Source organism: Mus musculus, chromosome 11 (genome assembly GCF_000001635.26).
Source record: "Mus musculus strain C57BL/6J chromosome 11, GRCm38.p6 C57BL/6J".
NCBI classification, from domain to species: domain Eukaryota; kingdom Metazoa; phylum Chordata; class Mammalia; order Rodentia; family Muridae; genus Mus; species Mus musculus.
The window spans coordinates 43,170,910-43,195,940 of NC_000077.6; the positions used below are offsets into that span (position 1 = coordinate 43,170,910).

General features: G+C 41.2%; 1 protein-coding gene across 3 annotated transcripts in view; it reads left to right on the top strand.

The window, feature by feature from the left end:
* The window catches only part of Atp10b (ATPase, class V, type 10B), a 250,122-nt gene that overhangs the window by 158,746 nt on the left and 66,345 nt on the right, over positions 1-25,031 (top strand). For all 3 annotated transcript variants that reach the window (XM_017314606.2, NM_176999.3, XM_006533534.3), the window contains 3 exons: positions 1,801-2,005; positions 18,665-18,750; positions 23,648-23,754. In XM_017314606.2, coding sequence (XP_017170095.1) covers positions 1,801-2,005; positions 18,665-18,750; positions 23,648-23,754 — 398 coding nt within the window. The remainder of the gene's footprint in view (positions 1-1,800; positions 2,006-18,664; positions 18,751-23,647; positions 23,755-25,031) is intronic.

The following is a 25,031-nucleotide window of genomic DNA, read 5'->3' on the forward strand; positions in this document are numbered from 1 at the left end:
TCTTTGTGAAATTCATATAATGTCTATACCAATGCACTGTCATGTAAGCAAGCAAATGTTGATACCAGTATTCAGTTTGTTTTAAATGTGAAATTGGCAGGTTTTGTTGCTACTGCTATTATCTAAGTTGGATAAATTACACAGAGGTAAGTGCATCATTTCCTTCTCATTCCTCAGTCCTCTGATTTCCAGTTATGGTGAGCTCTTGGCTGTCAACGTCCCTGGTAACTTCTTACTAATGTTCTAAATGTGTCTAGAGGTTTCCATTTTATCAGTGTTCCAAACATTCTATTTTTTTTCAATTTTTTATTAGATATTTTCCTCATTTACATTTCAAGTGCTATCCTGAAAGTCCCCTATACCCTCCCCCCACCCTGTTCCCCTATCCACCCACTCCCACTTCTTGGCCCTGGTGTTCCCCTGTACTGGGGCATATAAAGTTTGCAAGACCAAGGGGCCTCTCATCCGACTAGGCCATCTTCTGCTACATCTGCAACTAGAGACACAAGCTCTGGGGGTACTGGTTAGTTCATATTGTTGTTCCACCTATAGGGTTGCAGACCCCTACAGCTCCTTGGGTACTTTCTCTAGTTCCTCCATTGGGGGCCCTGTGTTCCATCCGATAGATGACTGTGAGCATCCACCTCTGTATTTGCCAGGCACTGGCATAGCCTCACACAAGACAGCTATATCAGAGTCCTTTCAGCAAAATCTTGCTGGCATATGTAATAGTGTCTGCATTTGGTGGCTGGTTATGGGATGGATCCCGGGTGGGATAGGACACATGCTCCACTATGTTCATAGCAGCCTTAATTATAATAGCCAGAACCTGGAAAGAACCCAGATGTCCCTCAACAGAAGAATGGATACAGAAAATGTGGTACATTTACACAATGGAGTACTACTCAGCTATTAAAAACAATGAATTTATGAAATTCTTGGGCAAATGGATGTATCTAGAGGATATCATCCTAAGTGAGGTAACCCAATTACAAAAGAAGTCACTTCATATGTACTCAATGATAAGTGGATATTAGCCCAGAAACTTAGAATAACCAAGATACAATTTGCAAAACACAAGAAAATCAAGAAGAAGGAAGACCAACGTGTGGATACTTCATTCCTCCTAAGAATAGGGAACAAAATACCCATGGAAGGAGTTACAGACACAAAGTTTCTTAATGATCAGTATCTTCACTTTTACTGCCTCTCTGCTCCCAGTAATTGAGAACAGTCCTTTCTCTATCTCAGGTCTTTGTACCTTTGCTTTCTTATGTGATAATTAGCCATGCAGTATAATACCACAGTTAACATCTCCTTAAAGTATTCTTCCACCCAGGAAAGAAAGGTGCAGATCAACACCTGGTCAACACTTGGGAATCGCTTAAAATTCTAAATAATCAAAGGAATAGACCTTTTACGAGTGGGACTTTATAAACCATGACCAAAAATAACTTAGGGGAGGAAGAATTTTATTTGGCTTACAAGTCCAGGATACAGGGTATTACTGCCAGAACATCAAGGCCAAGAGCAGAGAGAAAATTAATTCCTAGATGCATACTTGCTTGATCACTCACTCTCTAGTTTATACTCAGTCTGCCTCCTCTACTCTTATACCACTGAGGACCCCCCATCAACCCTTGAAGAATGCCATCCACATTGGACTGGACCAACCTGGTCTACCCATTTCCTTAATGGAGACACTTCCCTGGTGGTTTTTAGACTGCAGCAAGTTGGCATCTAAAGTAAGGCACGGCACTGGGGAGTCTTACTGAGACGTCTGTTTTTCTTGCACCCTAGAAAAGAACAACGCTACATGCTGAAGCGCTGGCAGGATGTGCGTGTGGGAGACTTTGTCCAGATGCAGTGCAATGAGATTGTCCCAGCAGACATTCTCCTTCTCTTCTCCTCAGACCCCAGTGGGGTCTGCCATCTGGAAACTGCCAACTTGGATGGAGAGACCAACCTCAAGCAGAGGCGTGTCGTGAAGGGCTTCTCACAGCCGGTAAGTGCTTCTATGTATCCTTCCATTGGGAGATCAGAGGCAAGAAGCAAGTGTGTCTCTTGGAATGCTGGACCTACACTGGCAGGAAGAAAGAGAAGCAGATGCCTCTTTAGAAATTCAGCCCTCCCAGCAACCTTCTGGGTAGCTATCATGCCCATATCACAGATGAAGAAACTGAGACTAAAAAAAAAAAATGTCTGTATTCTGCTGAAGGACTGAGTTCATAAGTGATGACTAACTGTACTCCAGGAAAACCTACTTTGTATTGAAAACTAAGTCCTACAACTGCTTGGCTAAGAATGCAACCAACCTCTGTTCTCAGCCAACCCTGCCCAGATCAGATCTGAGCACATATCTTCCTTTGGGTCTTCCGTAACTACAGCAAAGTAGTAGTTGTTATTCCCCATTCTTCCTGGTGTGTGTGTGTGTGTGTGTGTGTGTGTGTGTGTGTGTGTGTTCCAATATGAATATATACAAATGCCTGTTTGCATAAGCATTTGATATCATGTGTCCTCAGAAACCTTCCACCTATTTACTGAAACAGGGTCTCATGTATGTGGAGCTTAATGTATAGGCTATGCTGGCTAGCTTACTGTATAGGCTATGCTGGCTAGCTTACTGTATAGACTATGCTGGCTAGCTTACTGTATAGGCTATGCTGGCTAGCTTACTGTATAGGCTATGCTGGCTAGCTTACTGTATAGGCTATGCTGGCTAGCTTACTGTATAGGCTATGCTGGCTAGCTTACTGTATAGGCTATGCTGGCTAGCTTACTGTATAGGCTATGCTGGCTAGCTTACTGTATAGGCTATGCTGGCTAGCTTACTGTATAGGCTATGCTGGCTAGCTTACTGTATAGGCTATGCTGGCTAGCTGGAGAGCTCCAGGGACCCACCTGACTCCAGCTCTCCAGCACTGGGATTACAAGCACATACCATGTTGAACTTTTTAAAGATGGTTCTGAGAATCAAACAACTCCTCATGCTTTCACGTCAAGCACTTAGCCAACTGAGCTGTGTCCCAGTTCCCACTTTTCCCTTTTGGGAACCTACCTCATTGACAGCCCTAAGCCTCTCCTAGGTCAGCCATTGTTGATAGCTTTGTTAATTCCTCACACTTAACCAGCAGTGTGGGATGGTAGAGGAAACACAGAGAGTTTGGTGGTGACCAGTTCTGAAACTAGGTTTTGACAAAACTGGACTTAACTACTACGTTCTGACATGGATAAGCTGCGTTTTACAGAAGTTATCACTCTCCCATACTTTAGCTCCTTTATCATGAAAAAAAGGCAAAATAATACCTTTCCCTTGGAGTAACTCTAAAGACGAAATGGTATAGACCTGATTGCTTAGCAGGGACAGAACACTGAGAGAGACTAGTAAGTAGGGTGCTATTAATATCAATGATTTTCATAAGCAGTTTGTGTTGGCTAATTGGGTGTGATATTCTGGTTTTCAATTACAATTCTCTTTATATAGCTTGATTTCCAACCTCTCTCTAAAGAAAGGTTTCTGTCCTTTTTTTCTTTTTTTAAATTCTGCCAGCTTTAGGCTATGGAGGAATTAAATGAGTCAGGGGACTTGAGAGAAAGGAAGCAAATGCTTTACTCCCCCGAGGGTCTCATGAGCTGTGGTTCTGTGGTCTGTATCACTTCTCAAAATGAAACAGTATACTCTGACTCAGCCTGCCTCCTCCACAGTACCTGATGGGCGTGTCTCAAATGCTTCCTATGTGATTGACAGCCGTCATAAGTCTGCTCCTTCCTCTCCACTTGTGGGCAGGAAGGTTTACAGAAACCCCATAGCTTTGTGTGAGAATGAATGGAAATAAGGAAATAGGAGCAAAATAAGAGCTTGGTGCCTGCTGCAGACACAATAAGTGGTCTCTGTGGCCATCAGAACAGGAACACGCCTTCACCACACCATCACAGCATCACTCACTGAGCTCTTGGTCTCCAAGCCCCACTGATCTGGCTGGGCCTCGGAGTGTTCTGTTCCTTGGCTTGTCCCTCCCCCATTCACTGAGTCACTTTACTGTCTATAAAGAGGAAGACAAAAGTCTGGTGTACGGTCACAAAGTCCTTCAAGGCAGGCAGGAGTAATCTAGATCTGGACTTGGGGCCCTGGAACCTACTTCCTTGCTGAGAAACCTTTTTAACTGATACTTACAGTAAAGTTTACACATTCTACACACCCACTACATGCACACAGGTGAATCTGACACCTTAGCCTGAAGTCAGGTGAGGATCTCTTAGACTTGGTTTTATTTCTATTCCTTTTCATTTAAGTCCTGGAAATGATAAAGCTCTGTTTGCATAGCCATCTCCGTTTTAACCCCTCTGACTTCATTCTCACTTAGTTTTGAATCTTATTTCCTCTCTCGTTTCAAAGCTATTGCATTTCAGCCACTGACTTTTCTTCTTCCTTTTGCCGAAGCTCCAGACTGTTTCTTGTCTATCAATCAGATTCTTTGGGGTTTAACTAAAGGGAAGTTAGGTGAAAGACTCCTCATACTCCAGCACCATGACAATTCAATTCAATAAACATTTCAAATTCTCACTCCGAATTCTCGCGGGGTACTTGGCATTTCTTAAAAATGTACATCCATTTGTGAAAAGGAGGCTTACTGAGTGGGCTTCTAGAGCTCTTTGTCCTTATCCTGATTTTCCTCTGCTCAAGAGTGTCTATGATTCACTAATAACAATAATTAGCTTGAGTCCATGCTAAGAGCTTTGTATGATTGACTTATCCACAACAGCCCAACAGATGGACAGCATTACCATTCTCATCTTACAAATGTGTAACCTAGGCCATAGAGAAGTCATGTCTCTCACCCACAGTCACTGAGGCTGTAGAGTTGGAGCCAGAATTCAAAACCACGTCTGTTCTTCAAGTCTATGGTAGCTCACATGCCTGGCCCTTTAAGCTGTTACCTTGCATTTACAGCGAGGTGCATAGGAAAGGCACTTATTTATCATTTACAGAGTCTTTCCAGAATTAAGTAGCAGGTTGCTGGAAGAACAAAGCAGCAGGATTAAAGGATTGAATCCCAGCCCACTCTCTGGACAGAGGGTGTCTTGGCTGCTCCCGGCTCCCTGTTTCTTCCTATTATCTTTAATGCCTAAGGTTTCAGGATATGCACAGAATTCACTATTAGCTAATGCGGTACCACAGAGTTTCCCCCAGTGTATTGAACAAAGATATAGATGAGAGTTGCAAGGGAGGAGAACACTGCGCAGAAAAATAAGACCAAAGATAATAGTAAACATGTTTTAAATTCTGTATCCTGTAGGACTTCTCTGATCCTTTAATAAGCCCTAAGGAGACGAAGGAATGTGTAGCTTCCTAAATATTTCAGCACAGAAATCTTTTATTCCAAGGAACAGATCCCATAACTGACATTTTGGAAGGATGGGATCACTACTTAAAGACTTGCTGCAGATACACAGTGAGCACTCAGAATGCACCATCACTGTCCCTCGGGAGCTTTCCCAAACACCCCTACCCTTTCCCATGCCACAGTGCAACAATGCCCTAAGTAGGAATACCTTGAAAATGTTCCCCCACATATTCTTGACATAAACTCACTGACAACGTCTTGAAAACTGAAACAACGGAAAGGTACCATTCTGGTGGAAAAAACAAACAAACTCATCATAATAAGAACAAGCAGTAAATTGCCATCCCTCCAGGTTCCTTTTACTACATGGCCACCCTTCTGAACACATCATCTTTTGGGTCCATACCTCACCCTGTAAGGTAGGCATTGCTAACCTCTTCTGAGAGATGAAAATTCTGGGGAACAGTAAAGACAGATCTCACTATTGTCTCAGAAGTTGTAAACACCTCCTAATATGATTTGATTTCTGTAGAAACTTAACAGTCTTGAATAATGAGTTTCAATGGCTTTTTGTTAACTTGTTTTTTTTTTTCTCTACATTTCTATTTTCTATGAGACCCTCATTCTTCCCAAAGGACTTTTACAAACCTCAGACATTGCTAGAAGTCCCTACCTCAAATCTTATTTACATTACTCAGAAATGGTGAGAAATTGAAGTTGGCTTCTTTGGACAAGCATTTCCCAAAGCAGAATAAACCCAACACAGTCCCTAGCTCTTGAAAATTATGGTTCATGGTCAAGTCAAACTAATAAGCTAGAACCCCATAGATATCTTCATGAAGGGTTCAATGTACAATATATTAAGGTGCCTGAGAACATTTTTTAAAACAAGTACTCATTTACATTCCTATAAAACTTTAGAGAAGGGGACATTTTCCTGGATTTGATACAGACATAATCATGACAGGTGAAAGTGACAATTCCCCTGGCTCAAGTAGTTTCTTCTTCTCTTTCCACGAGTGGAATTCAAGTACAATTATAAACATCAGTGGCCACTGATAAGTGTCTGCTTTCTAGGATGCTTCGGGGACCAGAATTGTTGCTTAAATCCTTTTCCTAGAGCTAAAATTAGACCAAAATCATTACTTTTTCAGCTAGAATCTTTCTTGGGAGGAGTCATTTTTGGATTCACAAAATCATTGACCTATTTTTGAAATAATTAGTCCCATATCACATTGTCAGGGAAGAGTTGGAAACAAACAGTCCAACCTTACCACTATGTTAAGTTCTGCCCAGCATCCAAAAGGTTTGACCAGAGAGTTAATTTGTTTGCTTTTCTTATTTGTGGCATTCTGAATCTTGAAGCCTCTAAAACTGAATACCTGTGCCTCTTATTTTAGTAAATGCAAAAGTCACTAAAGCGAAAGAATCAGAAATGGATTTTCGAAATCAGCACTCTAGATCAAGCATGTTCTTGGTTGTCTGACATCTAAAAGATTGAAACTTAAGTCTACCAAAGCATGTATCCAACCATTTCCCCATATCAGGAATGTGCTAGGCTAAGCCCAAAAGTTGCTGAGCCATTTCAGCATCATCTAAGAGCTACTCAGCAATGGAGAATCACAGTGATTTTAACAAGAGTCCCAGGCGGTTCGAGTGCATATTGAACTTGAAAGGCACTGTCCTACAGCATCACTGATTAATAATTCCATTTTCAACTCCTTGTTGAGTATCTCTTTTAACTATTATGGCTTCCTCCTTGCCAATAGTTACCGCTTGAAAGCATTTGCTCAGTTAGAAATAGTCATTTTCTGCAGTAGAACTACTGCTTTTAGCATTTTTAGAAACATGAACATTTGCCTACAAATGAGTTGTGGTCCAGTAAGAATAAAAGAACCACCAACTCAAAACCTCAGCATGGTTGCCAGCCCTCTCAGCATTGCCTGCCCTGAGAACCAGGGAAAATTTGCTTCCCTAGTAGAAATGGAATCTGGTATTGAGTCCTGCCTATGATGGGTTGTTCAAATTTTCTATCAAGAATATTTAGTGCTTTCTAGTTTATCACTGTTGAATAGTGGTTACATTGTGTGGCTCACTTAATATATGATGTATATAATAATATATAATTCTATATGATATCAATGGGTAACTTAAATCGAGCTCGTGCTGTATACAATGGATATTCTGTCTTGTGATAAACACTTCTGTGGTACTCTATTACCCTGCTGTGGTGGACCAAACTAGCATTAAACTCAGTGAGGTTTTCAATTCTGATTTTTATAGTATATATAAGATCTAGAGAATAATTTGATATGTGTTCATGTACCCATTGGCCAATTTAAACAAGCAACACATACATAATTAAATCTGCTCATCTCTTTCCCCTCCCTCATTAGCCCTGGAAGGTGTTTTTAATTATCAGCATTTTAGCATTTCCCCTGCAAATATCTAGCATGTATCTCTGAATAATAAGGTCTTTAAGTACACCATTATTATGCCAGTAAAACCGCAATAATTCTTTGACATTAACTTTCAAGTCAGTGGTATTGACTGGTTTCCCAGAGTGTTTGAGCCAGGTTAAGAGCTTATATTTCTTTTACCTTATATTTCTTGTTTATCTCTCTTCTTCCTTTGCATAGTTGGTATCAAGTTGTTTAACAAACCAATTTGTTTATTGTACAAAATTCCCTATAACCTTGATTTTTCTGATTTTATTGTGTACCTGTGGTATCGTTTACTATGTTCCCCCTTTCTAGTCTATTTCTATAGATTTATCATTGGATCCAGCACATGAATCACTCTTCAATGGTCTCTTGCTCTCTCCCCCTCTCTCCCTCTGTGTGTGTGTGTGTGTGTGTGTGTGAGAGAGAGAGAGAGAGAGAGAGAGAGAGAGAGAGAGAGACAGAGAGACAGAGAGACAGAGAGACAGAGAGACAGAGAGACAGAGAGAAAGAGACAGAAAGACACAGAGATACACAGAGAGAGGGTTGTGTGAGTGTGTGAATGTGTGTGTAAAAACAGAGGGGTCATAGGTAACGTCGTGTATTAGTTACTTTTCTGTTGCTATGTTAAAATAGTGAGCAAAAGCAACTGGAGGAAGAATTTTATTTTGACTTACAGTTTGAGGTAGAGTCCATCATGGCAAGGAGGCATGGTGGGGGACAAAAGCAAGAAACTAGTTCACCACATTTTCATCCACACACAGGAAGCAGAGGTAAAATGGGAAGTGGTGCAAGGCTATGAGCTTTCAATGCCCTCCCACAGTGATATACTTCCTGTAGCAAGGCTCTACTCCTATAGCCTCCCAAACATCCAGCTGGGGACCAAGTGTTTCAACACACAAACCACCACACATAGTGTATGAGCATCCCATGGAACATGTTGTCTCTTCTGCCCTGTTGAGAGTCATTGGTGATGATTGCTTCAATCTATAAATTCAATGGAGTTTTCAAAATGACTATATCCTAATTTAATTTCTTTCATGGAGCATTTGGCTTTGCTGAGATGTCTTCTGTCCAGGAAATGCAGAAGATATGATCATTTTCATTGACTTACCGGTTTTCAAAAGAACTTTTCTCCAGCATCTTCCAAATATGTCTAATGACTTTAAGTTTTTCTGCTTTAGTGTTAATGAAAACTCAAAGATTTAAACAGAAATGATATATGTCAAATCTGTGCAGTTGCTGTCTTTACTGATTGTCCTCTTTAACCAGTGATAAGTACTTCAAAAGAAGTGTCATGGGTGTCTCCTGACTCAACTTCACTAGTCTCTGGTAGATTTGGTTCCTCTCCATATGAACTGGCATTCAGTGAGGACTATCAGTGCATGCTGAAGGTGCTCACTGCTTTCTGTGATCATTATTCCTGTGCATTCAAGTAGAAAAAAACTTAAATTCAGAACTCAAAATTTTAACTGAATCTCACCCACACACTACATGTAGATCTTCCTGCTACTTCAGACATAGTCCTTACCCAGTGCATTGATCAATCTCCTTCAACTAGATGTCACAGAAACATTCTCTTCTAGAAAAACAAACTGTTGGGAACATTCTAGAAAAGAAAAAAAAAACCAATTTGAGAGATGCTGGATTTTAGTAAAGCTTAACTAGTTAATATCGTGTTTAGTCTGAATTAAAACTCAATTTTTATACACAAGACTGCTTTCCCCAATGCTAAACTAATTCTATGTCCTTTTATTTATACTTTGTATTTCTTAATTGATTATAACTTTTCTGTACATGAAAATACCCAAGCTATATACGTTTTAATTACTTGCAGCAATAATGATAATTTAGTGACAGAACAACCCAGTGAGAATCAATTAATTTTACCTTTGACTTATATGAATTTCTGGACTCTTTTCTAACAGGTTATCTCCTATAGTTTCCTATAGATTTTTTTTCCTGAGGTAGAGGCACACAAATACACACATGCACACTAAAATAAATAAATAATAGATAGATATGCATATATGACACAAACATATGTATCAAGATATACATGTACATATATACACAGAAAAAGAGATAGTCAAACACAGAGACACAACAGGCATGTATGCATAATACACACACAAATGCATGTAGACAGATAGCTATTCATGTGACCGTATAGATCCATACACACAGACACAATTGTATATGTCCATACAGACACACATGCACAGTATTAACATTGGATGCACTCTTCCCAGTGTTAACATTATTTGCACACAACTATTTAAAAATGCTTTACCATTTATATCCATTCAGGATCCACTCTTCCAGGTTATGTGAAAGATGGAATCACACTAAGGTCTTAATGGATGATAGCATAAAGATTTCAGACTTTCTCCATTCTACCATCTCCATAGCTTAGGATAATATATTTAGATTTAAATGTTGGCCTACACAACCTTAACCAGTAAGAAAAATTGTGTGTATTTAAACTCAATATGAAAAATATTTCTTGTCTCAAATGATAACCATACCTATCTAACATGTGGATTAATCAAAAATCTTAGTTGCAGGATGGCTCAGGCAAGTAAATGTTACACAACCATCCCTGGGGATGTACGTTGGATCTCCAGCACCTGTGTTAAAACTACGAAGGGGATGTGAGCCTATAATCCTAGCATCATCAAGGTAGAGACAGGAGCATTCCTCCCTCAGCATGCTTGATCACCCAATCTAATCTAATCAATAAGCTCTAGCTTTAGTAAAGGACAGTGACTCAAATCATTTTGTGAAGAGAAATGAAAGACAGCTGTCCCAACTTCTGCCCTGTACAAGACAAAACACACATATGCATACAAACACACACACACACAATACCTTGGTTGCATATGGCAAAATGCTGACTAAAAATACCTTGCCCAAAATGAAAATTGTTGGAAAAATACAAGGTGAGTGCGCCTTAGGCCTTGTGGTGCCAGGAAGTGAGAATCCATCAGGATAAGCTCCACTTTGGGCCCAGCTCCCATTTAATTCCTAGAGAGGAGTAATCAGTCTTTTTGATACGTATGTCAGGAAAGCATCCCAGGGAAAGAGACTGATTGTCCCAGGTTAGGTATCATATACCCATTCCTGGACCAATTAACTATGGCCAGAGTGTCAGGGTTCTCTGAACTGCATCCTCCGTCTGAAAGTCATAAGGAGGACTGATCTGTGGAGAAAAAGGGTTTTGAGCAACAAAGCAATGGATATCCATTACAGACTCAGACTGTAAAATCCTACATTACATATGACCATGGTTGTATACTATATAGGGCAGGGTCTGGATGTCCTCTAACTCTCTCCTATATCCCTTCCCCCATGCTAGTCTTTCTTCCCCGAAACCTGCTTCCTGTCTTAGTTCCTCTGCCTTCCCAATATTGTGGATCGAATAGCAGGTTCTTACTCTTCTCTGGGCTTCTGTAGATGTTGCTACTTCTCATTCTTCTTCACCCCATCTTCCAGTTAATCAATTCACTTTCTCATCCAATGCTATAGAATGTCTAGTTGTTAATGCCTGGCTTGGATTTTCATTGCCATTATTTATTGGCAGAGGTGACACGTTATGATTGTATCTTCTGTGAACAGCTCAATATAGCTTCTCGAGTTGAAATTTATACTCTGCTTTTTACGGCCTCTTTTGCCAAAAACATTGGGTTTTCCCATTGTTTTCCCGTGTTTTTGTTATCTCTAACAAGACAGTTTTATACAGAGAAGGTTTGTCTTTACAGTGAATACTCCCTTAAGACATCACTGCCCCTCCTATGGCAGTTGTCCAGAGTTTATGCCTCATGTCACTTATTTATTTTTTCACTGAGTGTAGATGACAGGCCTTCTCTGTGAAGTAATGCAATGACATATTCCTGGGGTCGAAGACAAAATAAACACAGGCCAGGGAATAGACTAAGCCAATGAGTTCTAATCAGAAATTAATGACTGCATGACACAGTCCTTGGTAAACAACTCTACTAATATTTCTTTTGGAAATGATCCGGGGACAAAATCATTCTTTTTCTGATATTTTGTTGGAATGTCAAACCCAGACATTATAAGGAATATGTCACAGCAAGACCTTAAGATTTATTAGTCTTGAATTAAAACAAAAAACAAAACAAAACAAAAAAACCATAATATCCATCTACTTGGAAAAAGGAAACTCAACCTACAAGGAAGCATTAAGGTCCCGTTCAGATGGCCTTCCAGCCCAAGCCATGTTCTTGTATGCCAGTAGCTGTGGCAGGAAGACTGTCCAGATGACTGGGAATGTAGACTAGCCCCTCCTCCAGAGACAGATGGAAGGGATTACTCATCACACCCAGTGGTTATCTTGAAAAGGACAATCACCAACCAGGAACTAGAAAGTTTGCCAAGTGCCAGTAATTGTTAGTAGTTTCAGATAGGGTTTGCAGAAATTAGGGCTTCCTTCATTTGCATTCCAGGAAGGAAACAATGATTTATCCCAGCAGATGATGTATGGTGAACATTTGCTATCACGATTTAGATACCCTAGTGAAACACTTTTTTTTTCTTTAAAAGAGTGAGTGAAGAGGAATTCCCCAATTCTACAGTATTCCTCCTCACTGCTTTTTTAGTTGGCATGGTGTTCTGCCAGCCTTTTAACTCCTTTATGGCATGGCCCATTGATCAGATTAGGAGAGGTATCCCTACCCTTGCTTTGTTGGGCTAATCCAGGTCCAGGAATCTTCATGGTGGCCCCCTCTCCTGAGCACCATGAGAAAATGGACTCAGCAGTAAGCAAGCGTAGTGATAACTGACTCCACTCTTCTCTTTAACAGACATCCTCGGCTCCTAGTAAAATCTGGATGAATACATGTGTTCTGTGTTAGAGGAAAGGCCGGCTGTTTCCTTTCCTTCAATGAGCACAGAATTTCTAGATTGACAGGGGTTTCAAAATGATTTGAAACATGAATCCTGTACTCTAAGACCATATGACTGTGAGTCACTGTTACTTTATAGCTGTGTTTCTCAACCTTCCTAATGCTACAACCCTTTAACACAGTTCCTCGTGTTTTGGTAACCTCCAACCATAAAAACATTTCTGTTGCTACTTCATAACTGTAACTTTGCTACTGTTATGAATCATAATGTAACTATCTGATATGGAAGAATTCTGATATAAATGACCCCCCCCCATCAGTTAACCCCCAAAGGGGTCACAACCCACAGTTTGAGAACCACTGCTTTATACCTTGTGTGACTCCAAAACAAGTAGTAATGCTTTCAGTGTTCATTAACAAAGAAAAATACAGATTTAGCAAAACTACTGTGGAATTGGTGACCTTTTGTGGGAATTAATCATCTACCAGTCTTGATTAAAAACAGGAGTCTCTAAACAAAAGGGTGTGAGTATAGGAAGGTCAGGCGGGCCACACTGGTGAGAGTGAGGTAAAATGAGGGGCAGAGGAAACAATAAGCAGGATTATTAAACGTGTACAAAATGGTCATAGAACAAATGTAAACATTTAAAATATAAATGATTGGAGCACAAATAATTAAAAATAAAATTCTCACAAAATTTGTAAAGTAACACTACATCTATGTTACGAAAGAAAGTGTGCTGTGTGGCCATGGAGTGGAGTGACCACTACAGGGAATTGTGTTCTTTTCTTCACAAGTAACAGAATTCTGTGAGATGGTTCTAGATAATTGGAACAAAAGAGAATTGTAATAAGAATGCGGTAGGAAAAGGAAGGGAAGGAAGAACATATAATAAGGCTCGGTGGTTGAAAAGAAAGCTTGAGGATTTGGACTTAGAAACCACAACTAGGAATCCAAGATGACAGTGAAGGACTGAAAGGAATAATAAGTTAACGGTCTTGTGTGATTTTCCTTCCTGGAGTCATTGCACTCAGCTCACAGTCCCACAGTGGGACAGCATAAGAGGCAGGATGCCTTGACTTACGTCAAGATGTGAGCAAGGGATGAAGGGGCTACAGGAGCTTGTTTTGCAAAGAATATGGAAGAGGAGATAAGGAAACATGGAGCAGTGGTCTACTAAAATATCAAAAAGTGAAGCAGGGACTTGTTAACCAGTTTAATTGAATGACTTGATAATCCATTGTGAAAATAACATGATGGTAAGTAAACTTAAAAAAGTAAAACTGGAAGAACACGTAAGGGGTTTCCTGTCCTAACCTGTTCTCACTGTTACAATATGCTCCAGCCAGATTGCTTTAGATTGCATTTCCTGGTGGCCTTGACAGTGGCCAGCTTGCTGTATCTGAGATAAAGGTCAGCAAAAAGTAAGACAACACAGCCTGGGAAGTTATGACACCCTGACTTTTGGACCACTTTGTTTTGCTTTCAAAGGTACCAAATGGACACACCTGAGCAAGACTGGGAACTGGGTGTTGTTTATCGCTATAGTAATTGTTGTGTCAATACCCACTTCCTCCTCTCTGAATCTCTTTCCCTTTCCCCAAGATCCATGTCCTGATATCCAATAAATACTCAAAATCATGAAAGAGAAAAGAATGAATGCATGAGACCTCAACTTTGAAGACAGTTTTTATGAGTCAGCTGTTCTAGTTTGCATTCTTGCCATAGTCAAGACATGACCAAAAGCCGTTGGGGTTCAAAAAGAGTTTATTTCATTTTACAGCTTATTCATGATAAAGGGAAGTCAGGACAAGAACTCAAGGCAGGAATAGAAGGAGAGATTATGGAGGGGTACTGTTCACTAGCTTACTCCTCCTGGTTTGCTAGCTTTACTTTCTTATATATCCTAGGACCACCAGCCCAGGGATGCCACTACCCACTGTGGGCCCTTCCAAATCAATCAAGAAATGCCCCACAGATTTTCCCATAGGCAAATCTGTTACATGCCAACTATGAGATGATGTTCCGTTTATTCTCAACTATACACTTGCCCACACGTCCTAAATTTACATTGGGATCTTATTAGCATGTGCCTGACACAGGGAAAAATAGTCTGGCCTTCCCTAAAGCCCTGCAGAGACATATACCCTCCTCTGAAAGAGGGTTATCTCTCCCTGTGCTTTGGTTGCAGTCAGTGGGACTCTCGTCAAAGAGCAGCAGCTTATGGGGGAAGGGGGGAACAATTAAAAACAAGAATCTGCTTAGATTAAGTTTATCCATGAAATAGAATAATCTGGAGGGTGGTGAGATGAGCCCTGCCCTACCTGGGAGGAGAATCAAAGTTTGCTGAGCCTGGTTGATGTTAGATGGCCTGGTAATTACATACATCCTTTGGCAGTCACAAAAGCTTCCCTGGAGGAACCACATCTTGTCCTTACGGGAAGTAGGGCCACGTCGTCATGTTTAGAGGACACAGTATTGGGGGTTTGAAAGATAGTTCAGTGGTTAAAAGAGTGTGTACCGCTCTTGCAGAGGACTTAAGTTTGGTTTCCATAACTACAACAGAATGATCACAGCTGAATGTAACTCCAGCTCTAGGGGATAGAACACTTTTCTTTTTTTTATATCTTAAGGGTATCTTCACTCACATGTATGTATCACATACACATACTTTAAAAATAATAATAAACATTTGCAAAAGCAGGGCTCTTGTGTCTTCTGCATCTATTTTGGAGAGTGCAAGAAGAAACCAAGGTAGCGAGAGAGGGAAAAACCAGCCCTCCACAAGATGAAGACAGAAGAGCCATGGGCAGTGCCTGGAAAGAAGGAGTCAGAGAAAAGACACAGCAGGTTTGCTCTGAGCAAGAACAGGGCAAGAGAGTCGACCTTCACCATGACCTTGGCCGGAGCCCCACAGGGCGTGATTCAGGGGCAACAGGGACTCTGAGCTGCTGCAGGATTATTAGCTGCCACTCCTTTCTGAAACCCAGCAGTGATCTGAGTGGTATGGGTCAGGACCAAAGCGCATGGCTTAATCAAAAGTGCAAAAGCAGCCCACAAATTACAGCATGATTTGTCATCATCTCCGGACTCACTGTTTGTCCCTGAAAGAATCAATACCTGGAGGGACAAGAGCCATATTTTTAGAAACTCCTGGATGGGCAATTTATTTCAAGTGAGTAGAGAGTTTATTTATGTTGGCACCCCCATGGGTGTAATGGACAGTATATTTACACAAAGACAGGAAATGCTATCATTTCTTCTAATCAAATTGCCCCTTTGAACAGCTGTAGCTTACAACCCTGAATGACAAATTTACTCGCTCATATGTTCAAAACTATACCCAGGAACCATGCCCATTATGGTCTTCAGCATTGCTGCCTTCTGTTTGGATAGAATGATATGCATTGCAGAATTCTTCTGAATAGATTCTATTTTCTAAGGCACCAATGGGATAGGCAGGGCTGGTGATATTAGCTACATTCTACAGATAAAGAAACCAAGGCTCAAGTGTTAAATGCTTTGCTGAGCACTAGAGTTGGAAAGCAATATCTCACCATCTCTAGCTGATTTTACTCCTATTATACTATATCTGAAACAACTTCAAGGAGAGTTTCTATAGTCAAAACCAATTATACAAATATTCTATCAGAAAAGAACTAAAAGAAATTATATATATATATATATATACATTATAGATATTCTATTTCAGGTGTTCATAAAAATATTTAAATTGACATTCAAACTGTTCAAGGCAGGCTGGGAAAGAGGGCTCAGTAAGTAAATGCTTGCTATAAGTACATGAGGACCTGACTTGAAATCCCAGCACCTATGTGAAAAGTTGGGCATAGCAGTGTCTGCCTGTCATCTAGGTGCTAGGCAGAGTGGGCTGAGAAGAGCTAGATCATGTGGGCCAGCTGGACTAGTCTCATCAGTGATTCAGTAAGACACACACACTGACTCAAAATAAATAAGGTATCAAACATTAAGGAAGGTGTGAGATATTCACTTCTAACCTACACTTGCAACATACATATACATCACATGTATGCATGTTGTTTGAAGGACTATTCCAGACACAAGACCATGAACTCATTTTTGAAATGTAAAACTGTATATGAATACATGCATATGTATGTAGTTATTTCTAAGTCCTGGAAGTGTACTATACATACAGCATGTATAATAGAGCAGCATGCAGTTAGTGTGCCCATCACCCCTTATTTTACTGCTGTTGGTATTAAGACACTGGCTTGCTAAGTAGCCAACTTAGCATTGAACTTGTGACTCTTCTGCCTCAGTGTTCTGAGAGCAGGAATTATTACCAATACCATGAAAAGCCCTTCCTTTCCCCCATATATTTCTGTGTCATCCAGTATGATAGCCACTAGTCACATATAAATATTTAAGTTTAGTTTAAATTCCATTACATTTAAAAAATAAATCTAGGTCAAACCAGCATATTTCACATGCTCAGTGGCCACACTGGTGGCTTCCATAATGGCAAAGCAGACTTAGATTGTCCATCATTGGGCAGCTCTATACTACACACAAACGCAGAGATGCCAGAGAAACATCAGTACCACATGTTGCTTTTTTGTATTTTTTTATTCTTTGACAGTGTCATACACTTATACCATGAATATTAATCATATCTACCCATGACTACCTCTCTCCAAGTCCTCCCCAGTGTCTTCAACCCAATCTCCCTCCCAACATCATATCTTTATTTACTGTTATTAATAACCCCTGAATCCGATTAGTGCTGCCCGCATGTGCATGGCCTGCTCCACGAGAGGGAGGGATTTTAAGGCTGGTATTGTAAAATTTGTCAAAAACCTAGGGCTATGGCTATCATAGGCCTTAGACAAGAGTCTACAGTTATTTTTTGCTGGATGATCATGCTACCAAACTGCATTATATGCCATGTCCTTACACAGCTTGAGTCCCAAAACCCAGCCTATGGCTAACAAGGAAATGAAGACATGACAGAGACATGTACAGTAAAGCTGGGATCAAGTTATCTGGGCTCTGAGATGGGGAAGGTGCAGCACCCTGGAAGCTCAGTGTGTTTATCATGAACAACTGAACAAGGAAGTAGGTAAAATTAACTGCCTAGAGTTAAACAAGGAGGCAGAGCTATTATAACCATATTAGCAAGGAGGTAGCATTATTGTACAAAGCTGAACAAGGAGGGAGGTTTAGCTAAGCTTGGTGTGAGGGGTCTCTATAGGGCACCAGTCTTTAAACCATAAACATGGGAAGGGGGCTTATGTGAAGATTTTCTCCATACACTATCAACATTCACCCTCACCAGAGGCAGATTTAGCTACTTCCCTGTGCCTAAGCATGGATCTCTTACATGGCTGTGCCCATGTTAACAACACACATTCGTTCAGAAATTCATTTACTCCTTACAATTCTAAACATTTTTTATATTCATAGATTGGTGCTATCCTCAACTGTGGTCAGGGAAGTTTCTTCTTATAATGGGTGATGGTCAATGAGGAAACTCATGAGGTCAAAGCAACACAGTAACGGCAGAGCTGAATAGCTATGGGTGGGTCATCTATACAAGCCTCCCATGGGAGGGATTTTAAACCTGGTATTGTAAACCTTGTGAAAAGCCTAGGACTATGGCGACCATAGGCCCTAGATAGGAATCTACAGCTATTTTAGCTGAATGTTCATGTTATCAGTGCTCAGGGAACCTCATGGAAGAGGGAGGGAGCAAGACTGCATGAGCCTGTGGGTTAGAGGAGAGCTGTGCAAGGCCGATTTGTGCTGTACCCACCTGCCTTTAATCTATACCCAATTCCGTGTTCTTATTGACTTCCCTCTTCTTAATGAGGAGGTATCTTTAACCTGGCATGCTTCAAGCATCATGGTGTGACAAAGGACAGTGGCCGCATGTGTGATGCCGAGAGCAGTAATTATCTTTCTTTGGGAGCCTATGCAGGCTAGATCCCTTTGATGCAACTGCCTCATGGGTCTTCTTCTCTTTCCCAGGAGGTGCAGTTCCAACCAGAGCACTTCCACAGTACCATCGTGTGTGAAAAGCCCAACAACCATCTCAGCAAGTTTAAGGGTTATATGTAAGTATCCAGGGCCCCTGGGCTACTAGGAACCATCTTCTCTTCTGTGGGAAAGTGTATTTCCTTGAAATGACTGGACCATTAAGAGTACCCAGATCCTGAGGTTACAGATGTTTGAGTTTTACAGACTTGGTTACAGATGTTTGAGGCTTACAGACCTGGCCTTGTGTTATAGTTCTCCCAACAATAAACAGTGTGAGCTGGATCACTTTATTCACCTATGTGTTCCTTGGTTGCCATCTTTGCAGAGTAAAATTTATAATACCTATATAGCAGGACTTCTCTTCCCTAAGAACCAAACTGTATATCATATGCAGAGCTCAGATTAGCAAAACTGTGCCAAAAATGCCCAGTTAGTCATCGATGTTTGTGTTAGAATTGTTGTTATTCTTCAACTTTGACTAAGCCTCAGAATTTTACTGTAATTCTGGCCCACGTCAAACAGCTGATCTATTTGCTATAAATAAATACAGTAAGAGTCAAGAGGATGGATATAAGTAAATGTCTAGTCTTCTCCAGTGCCACAGGAGTTCTCAAAATACCATCTTAAGTGGTCTTTACAGCTACCAAGGAAGTAGGGACCATGGTCTCCATGTCTCAGATGGAGAATCTTATGCTCTAGACTTTTGGATTCACCCAACATTTCACAGCAGGTTGATGTGTTTTCAATTGCCCTGCTTCCCACAGCTCAGTTGTGTTGTGCCCACTCCTTACCAATAGGGTTCCAGTCTACTGGGACGGTTCTTTTTTTCCCAGACTCCTACTCAGCCCATGTGTGATATCATGAGGAGGAATGTGAGAGAGATAAAAGAAGAACACAGAAGATGTATACAGTACCCTTGAAGCTATTTATCTTTTAAATACACAGTAAGGAATAATGAGAGAAATATGGGAACTGGGGAAGAGTTCTTTGTATGCATCTATCATGGAAAAATCTGTCCATTGTTTCTGGCAAGCCCAATACCCCTCTTGCCTGAGTTGCTGGATTTGGTTGCTCCAAGTCACCTGTACCTTGAACCAATCTCCTTATTCTACTAGAGATCAGACTCATGGCCTGGTTTTCCCCATGGCTCTTTCTCCATTGAACTCATGCTACTAACATGTGTCCTGTCTCACTGTCACTGAAACCTCGGGCCTTCCTACCCACATGGACTTCAGACAGCACTGTCCAGCACCACTCATTTCAGGGCCCCTTTGTTCTGGCTGCTGCTCCTAGAGAACTGTCTTCCCCCAGCCTCCAGGCCTTGAAGAGAAACCTTGAAGTCTAACTAGCCAGGCCATGGGCAATCCCAAAATTATGAAAGATTCTACCATCTTGGCCTATATCCCCACCTATGTCAGACAAGTAGACAACTTTTAGGCCCAATACACATAAACCAAATGTCTAATAATTCTGTATACCAGAAGCCTTTATGGATCTCCTTAAGTTAGGAATCCCCTGTTATTTACACAGGTTAGCTAGAAGATGAACAGCTTATTCTACTTGAAGATAATGAGCTTGAGACTTTACATGCAACCATTTAGGCTGGGGTGGGAGTATTCAATTAATAGAGTCTTTATCTAGCATATACAAGATCCTGAGTTCAATCCCCATAACCATATAAATTGGAGATGGTGACATGTCCATGTAATTCCAGCACTTAGTAGTTGGAGGTAGGCCAGGCATGGTGGTGAATGCCTTTAATCCAAGTACTTGGGAGGCAGAATTTGAAGATTTCTGAGTTTGAAGCCAGCCTGGTCTACAGAGTGAGTTCCAGGACAGTCAGGACTACACAGAGAAACCCTTTCTTGGAAAAAGAAGAAGAAGAAGAAGAAGAAGAAGAAGAAGAAGAAGAAGAAGAAGAAGAAGAAGAGGAAGAGGAAGAGGAAGAGGAAGAGGAAGAGGAAGAGGAAGAGGAAGAGGAAGAGGAAGAGGAAGAGGAAGAGGAAGAGGAAGAGGAAGAGGAAGAGGAAGAGGAAGAAAGAGGAAGAGGAAGAGGAAGAAAGAGGAAGAGGAAGAGGAAGAGGAAGAGGAAGAGGAAGAGGAAGAGGAAGAAAGAGGAAGAGGAAGAGGAAGAAAGAGGAAGAGGAAGAGGAAGAAAGAGGAAGAGGAAGAGGAAGAAAGAGGAAGAGGAAGAAAGAGGAAGAGGAAGAGGAAGAAAGAGGAAGAGGAAGAGGAAGAGGAAGAAAGAGGAAGAGGAAGAGGAAGAGGAAGAAGAAGAAGAAGTAGTTGTTGTAGGTAGAAGGATCAATAGGACAATGTCATGCTCAAACACATAACAAGCTTGAGGCCAGTCTTGGCTATATGACACATTGTCTCAAAAAATAATTGATTAAACAAATGAATCTCCATAGGATCACAGTTCTCAGTCTGAGACTATATCCTTCTCCTTAATCAGGAATCTTTGGCAATGTCTGAAGGCAGTGTTGGTTGTCATGGTGGAGAGCTATGCCACTGTTCTTTTGTAGACAGAGGCCAGGATGCCACCCAACACCCTACAATATATAAGACAACCCCACAACAAAGAAATTGCCTGCCCAACTATTAATTTGAAGACATAAATGCTGCATGTTGACCAGGAACATCTCTGTTCGCAAAGAGTGCTCAATGGTAGAATAGCCACGAGTCAGCTAAACCCTTTTCCCCATCTATTCAAAAACAGATACTGTGAGAGAGAGAGGGAAGCTGGCTATCCCTGTGCTATTACATCAGGCTGTCATAAACTACAAGCTGCAAACAGTCTGTCACCTGCGATCCAGAATCCCAAGATATTAGGTGTTTAGCCCTTGGGGGAAAAAATCTCAACCTCTGTAAGCTTTAGCTTTTATAAAATGACCCTGCTAACCTTCCAGAGCCACGCACAATCATGTAAGTGAATATAGTTTATAATCAGACTAAGGAATTGTTAACATTTAAAAAAGTGATGTTGAACACTGTGGCACATGCCTGTAATCTCAGTCAGTGTGAGGTTAAGGAAAGATGATCATAGTTCAAAGACAGTTTGAGCTATATAATAAAACTATATCAAAAAAGACAAGCTTTATCAATTATACATCTGACAGAGGATCAGTCAACGCTCATCAGAGAAGTTTCTTCTTTCAGAAGGTGGTAATTAACACAAAGACCTATACCTAGACTATGCAGAGAGAGTTTGAAGCACTCAGCCTTAAATGAGACATCTTTATCAAACCTCAAGGCTCAGGGATTATGTGGAAGGAAGTACAGAAATATTTTAAGAGGCAGGAGTAGGGATAACTCCAAAGAAAAAGCATCTTCCTGATACAGTGACCCTGCGGCACATATGGATCCATGGAGATGGTGACAGCATGCATAAGACCTACAACAAGTTCAAAAATCCTAGCATAGAAAGGCAGAAGTGGACTCAAAGTCACACCCCCAAACAGGAAGCTGTTTGTAAGTGATACGCACTGGGAGTTTTCTTCAGCTGAGTGACACTGAGTGTATCAACTATACTTCAGGGCAGACCCTATGCACAGGAGTAGTTAGCCAAGCCAAATAGGGTCCACCGTTTTAGTGTTCTTTTCATTTTCATATTTTGTTTTAGGTATGTGATATATTTTGTTTTTGTTATTTGGTATTTGTTTTGATTTTTGGTTTTTTGTTTTGTTTCTTTGAAAGAGATAAAGAACATGAAGTTACTTGGAAGGAGCTGTGGAGAGGCTTTGGAACAGCTTGGGAAGGGAAAAGAATTTAATCAAAATATACTGTATGAAAAAGAGTTAAGTCAACACATTTTTTAAAAGACAATCTTTTGATCAATCAATGGGCATATGTTGCATATGAGCTCAGCATGAAAGAGATAGCTATTTAAAAATCAAAGACATAGTCTGCCTCTTACGAGAGCTATGAATTTGCCTCCACTTTCCTTTCTCTAAAGTGGATATGATAGCATGACCTGGCTTATAAACTGCCTTCAGCTTCAGTAACACAGAGAAAAAGTCATAGATGCACAAAGGAAAATGAAGCATTGATGAACCTCTGGGAGAAGGGACTCAGTGTTAGGATTGCTGCTCTCCTGGATTCAGTGTTAGGATTGCTGCTCTCCTATCCTCTTGGCAGCTCTAGAATGTTACTTTTAAACCTGCTGAAATCCCAGGGAAAAAGGAATTGGGTTAGAATGCCATGCTGGAGGTCATAAATGGAGTCATTATGCCTCAGAACTTTCTAACATGAAGTGGAAAGCTGAAATACTTTCTGAGGCTGGAGGAGGAAAGGTGCTTTGCTTCTTCTTTAAGAATCTGCCTCCTGTAGTAAGACAAAGGGTCAATGTGCCCTCCTAGGAGGACTACATACTTTATGAGAGGCTGAGTAATGGAAAGAATGTATATAGCAAGAGAGACCCAGTGTGGGAGGGAGCTCAGATGTGAGAAGGCTGTAACCAACCCCTTCTTGCTTTATTTTACTCTCTAAATCTGTGTCATGATACAAAAGACAGGAAGATCTGGCATCTTCCATGGACTAGGATGCTCACCTAGTGTGGTTCCTATCCCCAGCAGCTAGACTTGGTGGGTTGGGGTGGTAGACACAGTCCAAGGGAGACACAGCACCAAACCTGGAAGGTCCAAAAGCTCATTCCTTGCATTTTATCCCTGCAACCAATTTGACGGTAAGAATTAAAAGCTGGGGTTTTTCTTGTCACAGCTCTGTCTCTAATGTGAGCTAATTAAGGATTCTTCAGAAAGAACAATTTCCTCTGATGGTCCAACATCACCCAGCCCCCCAGCAGCAATGGTGACATTCACCTGGACATAGAGTTGGGATTCCCAAGAGCTGCCATGGTTGCTGAAACAGGGGAATGAATTGCTTTCATTCACAGCTTTCAGTTCCATTATACTGATCAGAAATCACATAAGGAGACCAGCAGAAAGCACACCCTGACTTCTCTCCTCATTCCAGGGAGCATCCTGATCAGACCAGGACTGGCTTTGGCAGCGAGAGTCTTCTGCTCCGAGGCTGCACCATCCGAAACACCGAGGTGGCGGCTGGCATTGTCATCTACGCAGGTCATTTTCTCTATACAGTTTCTTTCTCAACCTGCCTCCCCTCTCTAGCCTCTCTAACTTCATCTTCAGACAATGGCAACTTGCAGGAGTTCCTAGGGGCAGCACCATGCGACTTTTCATTTCTAAGCTAAGCTTGCAAAGGTTGGTGGCGACAGGAGCTCACTCACTCTGTTCACAGAAGACAGAATGAGATACGAGTCAATACCATGTATCCCACCAGATAGGAAGAGGGACTCAGTTCATCACTCCGGTGGTGGCTTGGGGACATAAACATGGGCAGGTCTTTATAATAACCCCACAAACGGATAGCTTCTCCCTTCATGGCTCAACTTTCCTACCTCCCTGTTTAAGAAAGGCATCGGTATCTTCTTTATAGACTCCTGAGAATCAAACAGCCTATCCCATGCAAGTCACCTAGTGCTGTATCTAGTGAAGGGAAGGCTTGCTGAACTCCAGTTACTGGTGGCTTTGTGGGGTTTTTTTTAATCAGTTATAATTTTAACATTTTCTTTATTCACTGCTTGGTTCTGGATGTGGAGACATTTTCATTACTATACACTGCTATATACTACAATAACTGAGGCAGGAGCTAATTTTAGCTCACAGTGTGAGGAGGTGTAAGGACCCGACACGGGTATTGATTAGCTCAGCTCTAGTTAGGAATTGCATCATATCATGATGGGACAATCCTCTTGTCACAAGGAGGCAGAGAGAGTTTTCCAGACGAATAAGCTCTAGAGGTATGTGCTCCTCACAGAAAATATTTATCAGACCCCCTACTTACCTGGAGCTAATAGACTCTAAGTGTAGGTTTACTACACACACACACATGCACACACACACACACACACACACACACACATGCACACACACACACACACACATGCACATGCACACACACACACACACTCACACACACACATATTATCCCATTTTGCAGCTGAGAAGTTCAAGTGCAGAAGAATCCATTTGCCTGAGGTCCCACATCTCTTGAGATGAATTTCCTGTGAGCCAAGGTCAGATATACACAGAGCAAGTTCCAACTCTAACCCCTCTCCTAATTGCCTTGCCTTTGACCTCACTTCCTGCCAAAAGAATGGAGTGGTTTCAGAGGGTGAGGACCCCAGGAGGTGAGCTTGAGGCACATATTGGGAGATGGATGCAGCAGGCTGTGCCCATCACTGTCAGAGCCCATCACAGCTGCAGTACCTCCGATCTAATTTAATAATCTGAGCTCATTCATTCCAACTGTTGTTGATATCTTGAATCCTCAAGGC